We start from the raw sequence: 7248 nt of genomic DNA, 5'->3' as shown, positions 1-7248 counted from the left end.
GAAGCCACAAAATGGTAGAAGTCACAGCCACTCGTAATAAAAAGGAATACTGATGGAATGTGCCAGTGAAGACCTCAATAAAATGTAAGCACAACAGACCTGATATAATGATTTGGAATAGAGAAGAGAAACTGTGCACAGTTGTGGAAATTAGCTGCTCAGCGGATGTTAACATAAAGCTGAAGATCAGTGAAAAAGAGAACACTTACGCTAAACTATTGAGAAATTTGCAGTTACTTTATCCAGATTACAAGTTCAGGTTTATACCTGCAATTATCGGGGTCCTGGGATATGCAACACACTGCCTAAATACCAATCTTGAGAAATTAGGCTTCTCAAAACCAGAAATGATAAAGCTAATTCGATGACTACAGATCCAATCCATCACTGGAACTGTAAAAATCTGTAAAACTTTCCAGAAGTTTATCATTTAAATATATTTAAGCATGTCTAGATGTGTAAAACATACAAATCTGCACATCCATCCATCCATCCATCTATCCATCCATCCATACATACATACATACATACATACATACATACATACATACACACGAAAACTATCCTGTCGTTGATGTTGAAATTCCAATGAAGAAGCCTTGGATCTAGGTTAGAAACCGGTTATTTCTCTATTAACAAGAAAGCTTGAAATAAACTGAATAATGGCATACATACGCATGGATATGTTAGCAGAAAACTTCAGGATGACAGCACATCGATAGTCAAAATAGTCTATCTGGATCCGACAACCGGACCCCCAACTCTTTGTTTGAACGGTGTGTGTCTGCAATCCAGGAATAAGAATTAGTTACAGAATTCCCGATGCACAAAAGGGGCAGAGACGCAGGGAAAACATTATATTAATGATAACCGATGTGTAGACTTTGTGAAGTTAATACCGAAGATTATCACCCTCATCATAAGCATTTGTTCGAAAATGCCATCTAACGATGAGACATGGTGTTCTAGCCAAGACACTATGCACTAAGACCTGTCACAAGGATAATCTTGAGATCAAAGATATTAGACCGCAGAGTGTGGTAGAGATCATAATCACTCATAATATGAAAGAGTACTGGTGGAATGTCTCAATGAAAACTTCAATAAAATGCAAATGCAATAGACTAGACATAACGATTTGGGACCGAGAAGAGAAACTATGTACAGTGATGGAAGTCAGCTGCCCGGCAGATATCAACATAAAGCTAAAGATCAACGAAAAAAAAAAAACTAATGAGAAATTTACAAATGCCCCACCCGGACTACACGTTTAGATTTATATCCGTAATTATTGGAGCACTTGGATATGTAACGAACTGCCTCATCAATCTTGAGAAATTAGGGTTTTTAAAACCATAAATGGAACAGTGAAAATATGTAAACCTTTCCAAAAGTTTAATATATAAGTACATATGCACATGTCTAGACATGCAGCTATTTGTATAACTACATATGCATAAAACAAAACATAAATTTGCACATGTGCTGATGCTAAATGGCTGCATACAACTACATATATATGAACAACCACCCTGTTAATGTTGTTGAAATTCCAATGAAAGATTCTTGAGTTTAGGTGAGAAACTGCTTTTTTCACCATTGGCAAAAAATCTGGAAGAAAACAAAATGATAACATGCTAACATATAAACAAGTTATCGAAGTGTATCACGTAGGCATAAAGGAAATTTTCATCTTTCTGTAACGAATACTATCTTCTAGAACTTTTGACATTGATACAAACCTGATAAAGAATTGCTTATCTTTTTTTTTTTAATACGATGAAGACTCGTTGTTATAGAAGATCATAGCAGTAATCAAGCGTGTTTTGTTACAGGTGCCATTTGCGATACTGTATTCTGTCAGTGATAATACAGTCACTCTTTGTATTTAATTTCAAGATGGTGGCCCACGATGAATTCAGGCCAGCTATGGCTTTGACTATGCTATCTGGAACTTTAGCAAGCTGACGGGATTCTAGCATCCATGAGTGGGGAGTAGAGTCAAAGGCTTTCTTGTAGTCTAGTCACATTAAAACTAGGTCCCTCCTATGCTCTCCCACTTCTGACATCACAGTTTTGTTGATTAACAGTTGCTCGGCACATCTCCAGACTCCCTTCTTCCCAGCTGCTTGTTCTGCTGTGATAATGTTATTGATTTCACAACGGTCCTGGAGGAAGAGGTTTAAACATGTTGTATATATCTTATACATTAAGTTCTGGCATACAATTGGCCAGTAGTTTTTTGCCATGTGGGTGGTTCTGCATTTGAGGATCAATTTTGTCTCTGCCAGAGTTAACCAGTGCGGCATGCTACTGTTCCCGATGCGAGTTTGCTGGTACAGATTGATAAGATATGGTCCGTAGAATGTTAGCCTCTTGTACTAATATCCAACAATCAAGTCTCTTCCAGGTGCTTTTCCATCCTGGAGTTTCTAGATCACAGTTGCAAGAGTTTCACCATCAATGTTGTATGTCTTAGATGTAACGCTGGAGCATTAACTTCTTCGGGTTTCTTCCAGCCTCAGAGCATCTTGGGTAAACTCCTCTTCACTCCAGATTTTCCTTTAGAAGGAGTCTATGTCTTCTCGTGAAGGCGCTTCCGTGATGTTTACTGCTCCTCCTCTCATGTCTCTGTATACTGCTGCCTGGTTGCGGTTGAATTTTTTGTTTATTGTTCTTCTCTCGGTTATTCTCTTCTGATGTCGGAGTTTTTCACTGACAGCTTTTAGCTCCTACTTAAGGGTAATCAATTTGCAAGTGAGTGTCCTCTTTTTCTGGTCTCCAAACATCATTTCTATCTCCTTTACTTTCTGTTGGTGGGACATATAGTGATTTACTTTTTTGCTCGCAATAAGCATCATTACATGACTGATGGTCTTCCGTAAACCAGTTATCTTTTTTTTCTGTCTTCAAAACCCATGATGGCACTTTGTTTGTTGTTTCTGTTTTGTTTACTTTTTGAATGTCATTCATATACTGTTTTACAGCAGTAGCCAGAGTATATAGACAGGCGTTAAACTGCCAGTATGTGGGTTCATCACACAGTTGTAAATACTCATCACCAAATTCGTTGACAGCTTTTAATACCGTATCTGGTGGGTTTTTTTGCTTACTTTGGCGGAGAATACTCTCTCCTCGAAGGAGTCCTTCAAAGCCAAAGTTATTTTTTTCTCGGAAAATTTCACCGCCATATAATCCTAACTACTACTACTACTACTACTACTACTACTACTACTACTACTACTACTACTACTACTACTACTACTACTACTACTATTTGAGCCAGTAATGTAGTTTGGCTAGCAAGCACTATGGAGTCTGTTGGAATGTCGCTAGCTGGTCCTATATCATCCACGTTTTCGTTTTTCTTTATAGAGTTGGGAAGAAGGTTAATTTTCGATTTTTTAATAAAGTTACAGTTACTAACCTTCTTCCTATGTTCAACAAATGTTGCTTGTTGGTGTAGTTGCTTCGCAGTAAACTGATTTAATTCTGGATGCAGATCGTCCCAATATGATTTCAATCGTTTCATATATATAACCAACAGTATGTATGTATGTATGTATGTATGTATGTATGTATGTATGTATGTATGTATGTATGTATGTGTGTGTGTGTGTGTAGCGGAATGTGATGTTGTGGGGTGTAGCAGATGATGCTAGGCGTGTTGGACCGCCATCGATGGGAAACAACGAAGAAAGAATAGGAATGTAGTTTACATTATTTATTTGGTCAGAGTTGTATTAATTTTTGTTGGATACTTGAAACAGATATGCCGCTACATAACGTATCCAACTACTTTGAGTCGGCAAAGCAAAAACCGGAGGAAAGAGAATGTTAATGGGACGAGACAGTACAAAAACATATTTTGTATTTGTGTGTGCGTTGGTCATTTGGATCGATTGTGTTGTTTCTCTATTTTGTCTGTTCTGTGGTTTGCAACTGGTAACTCTTGCGTGTCGCTCTGCTCACAGGGTTCACCATCTCATCGCGGTGTTGACTGTTGGCTCCTTGCTGGCTAACCCCCTGTGTGTCTACGGAACTCGTATTTATAATGGCCCATTCTAGTTAGAAAGATGGATATACCATTATAAGAGTGGCTTGTACCTATTTAAGTCACTCGTCCATCTGAACTTTCTGTGACACGGCCAGGTCGGTGGTCGGGTGGAAACTTATCCATCACTTTTGACAGGACCAAGAAATTTTTCCCGCCTGGTCAGCCAATGGCGAGCGAGAATTCTTAGATTCGGTTTCGAATCTCATCCCGGAAAATAAAATGTAGTAATGTAGTTTCCACGTATGTATAAATGGATAGATGTCTAAAATTTTTGAGGTCTTTCGCAGCGAGTCTGAAAAGCTCAGTTGAGATAGCGTTAAACTAAAGATTTAAAGGATTTGGTTTAATTTTGCAATTTCGTTTCGAAGATCTTGCTTTGTTCTCGAAATTATTCGTAATGAAAATTTCTACAGTTTGACTTGTTTAGTTTAAGAAGCTAATAGAAAAAAGTGGTTTCGGTTGCATATATACAAATCAACATATAATTATCATTATAAGATTCTCTTCCATCGACACAGTTTTCCTTTCCTTATCTTTGTATCTGACTACCTTCGTTCCTAGTTTCTCTTCCTTTCCGACATTGTTGTCTGTCTTATCTTTCCAATCTCTGTGTGACCATTTGTATCTCTCCTGTCTTTGCTTTTTTCAGTCTTACCGGCTAATCGTTGTTTTGTGTTTTCTTTTCTTTTCGCTTCTTCTCTGTCTGTCTGTCTGTCTCTCGCTCGCTCTCGCTCTCTCTCTCTCTCTCTCTCTCTCTCTCTCCCTCTCTCTCTCTCTCTCTCGCACTTTCTTTCTTTCTCTGTCATATACATAGTTTGTTGTTCCACGCAACTTCCTCCCTCATTTTTTTTTCTTCCATTTTATCTCATTCTCTTCCTTCTTTAATTCTCTTCTCTCTCTTTCACACTATTTTCACTTTTCTCTCGCATTATCTTTCACAATCTTTGATTTAACCCCCCCCCCCTCATCTCTCTTCCGCTCTCTCTCTTTTCATTTAGATTACTCTCCCTCTCGCTACTTCCCTCATATTTCTGGACACCTTTTCCTCTATTCTTTCACTTTTCTTTTACTCCCTTTGGTTTTCTTTTGTCTTCATTTAGCATATTCTAGTATTTCCTTGGTTTCTTGAGTCCTTTTCACACATACTAAACGGAAGTTGAAGACTTAAAAAAAAAGTTGAGAATTTGTTTCGTTTTTACTGTTTGAAACGTATTAGCTACATAAAAGATGTGAAATAACAACCACAACCAAAAGTCTGATAAAACTTTGAAAGAAAAATAAAAACCAAAGGCAATAGGTAGAGTTGCAGTGTTGATATATTTAAAACACCAAAGTGTAGATATGTTACAATATATCATCATAGCGACCTAAAATTTATTGTTAGTTCGCAGTTATGTTCTGAAATATATTACAATATGATATCTTACATTTGCACAAGGCCACAATTTTGTAAGTTGAGGGTTAATTGATTGAAATGGGCTTGGTGTTTTACTGTTACTTCATTTTAAGCCCTAGAGAGATGAAAGGTATGGTCGAATCCGACAGGAATAAAACAATGCAGTGGTTATTATTCATCAAACTTAATCCAACCAATTACAATGCATTAAAACAAATTATATATATATATATATATATATATCTTTGAATTTTATTTGGGAAAATGAAAGAATTTAAGGTTTAATAGTCTTTTTGTATATGTTTGTTTTCCAAACATATACAATGTGTTATATAGTTATGTATGGCATTTAAAGAAAAATCTCAGCAATTGGACTTTGTGCCACATTTAGAGCAACTTTGTTCGGGGTGCATACATGTCGATATCTGTTCATCAAAGATCATGTTTGATTGGCAATTGAATTTGTTAATAATTTTTTGGTTTGAACACTCATAGAAACGTGTGCAACTTGAAACGTCTGCGTAGAATCCATTTTGTTTGTTTGAGCAGGAAATAGGTTTTCGACCAAAGACTGAAGGCATAGAATACACACTAACACAATCCCTTTGATAAGGAGAAAAAACAGTCGGTCTTCCGTTCGTTGATGGACACTCAGCTGACGTCAATAGTCGGTCATCCTGGCACACAATGAAAGAAGATGCCCACCGAAGATGAGGAATTGCGTTCCTACCGTTGGGTTTGCCGTTGCAGCTCGGGTATCTTATAAAGCACGGGATACAATGGGCACTACCGCACCAGAAACGTCTATAGTCACCTAGAAAGAAGAAGAGAGAAATATTATTTTGTGACACTTTCTGGTTATTTATCTACTGTCAGCTTATATCAACCGCTGCCTCGTCTATCGCAACAATAACAATAAATATTTCTTATGCTAAAGATTCGGTACGCTTGTCTCCTTCACTAATTCAATTCCCTAAACCATTGACCCCTCCAAATTCCACATTATTGACTCAATCGTTTCAAGAACTGGATTGCTCTGAGGAATTTTCCTCTGCACATGCCAGTACCAAATACCTCTTCAGACTAACAAATGATGAGATAGACTAAAGCAAAAGTTTCAGACGATATCCACGAGAGAAAGTCATTCTTCTTGAGCGAATTCAGCTGTATTTTATTTATTTGGTAGAGAGTGCTGGTATGACAGAACCATTAGTGTAGCTTGCGATATTTTGTTATGTTCTGAATTCAAATCTTGCCACTGTTGGCTTTACTTTTCATTTCTTCCTAGTTGATGATGATGATGACATAAATTCAATGAATGTTGGGCTTCATCAGCTTATGCAAGTTCAATGCATACTTACAGCATGCATAACAGACGCACGTGCACACACACACACACACACACACACACACACACTTCATTTTGTATTTGGTTTGCATGATACTGGATGTGAATTCGTGTGTTGAAACAAAGCAGAGCAAACACGCGGCAGGAGACGGATAATTACAAGGGGTGAAATTTGTAGAGGCAACATGTGCGCGCGCTTGTGTGCGTGTGTACCTGTGCATGTATGTGTGTATGCGTGGTGTGTGTGTGTGTGTGTGAGTGTGTGTGTGTGTGTGCGTGCGTGCGTGTGTTTACGTGCGTGTTGACGTGTGCGTGCCCGTCTCTGTGTGCGCGTGGATGTGTATGGTTGTGTATGGGGAGTTACCTCTAGATGAACATTCTATAGCTGTAATACTATGCTGTAGATATGTAGATGATAACAATATTCTAGTTATTCTAGTTTGGACA

At 37.9% G+C, this 7248-nt stretch overlaps 1 protein-coding gene across 2 annotated transcripts in view; it reads right to left on the bottom strand.

The window, feature by feature from the left end:
• Positions 1-5364: 5364 nt before the first annotated feature.
• LOC106878962 (uncharacterized) overlaps positions 5365-7248 on the bottom strand; it is a 29495-nt gene continuing 27611 nt past the window's right edge. For both annotated transcript variants that reach the window (XM_014928340.2, XM_014928339.2), the window contains one exon: positions 5365-6267. In XM_014928340.2, coding sequence (XP_014783826.1) covers positions 5816-6267 — 452 coding nt within the window. In that variant the 3' untranslated portion in view covers positions 5365-5815. The remainder of the gene's footprint in view (positions 6268-7248) is intronic.

Source organism: Octopus bimaculoides, chromosome 11 (assembly GCF_001194135.2).
Source record: "Octopus bimaculoides isolate UCB-OBI-ISO-001 chromosome 11, ASM119413v2, whole genome shotgun sequence".
In the NCBI taxonomy this organism is placed as follows: Eukaryota; Metazoa; Mollusca; class Cephalopoda; order Octopoda; family Octopodidae; genus Octopus; species Octopus bimaculoides.
The sequence above is the reverse complement of the archived record's forward strand: the minus strand, read 5'-3'. Positions and strand labels throughout refer to the sequence as shown.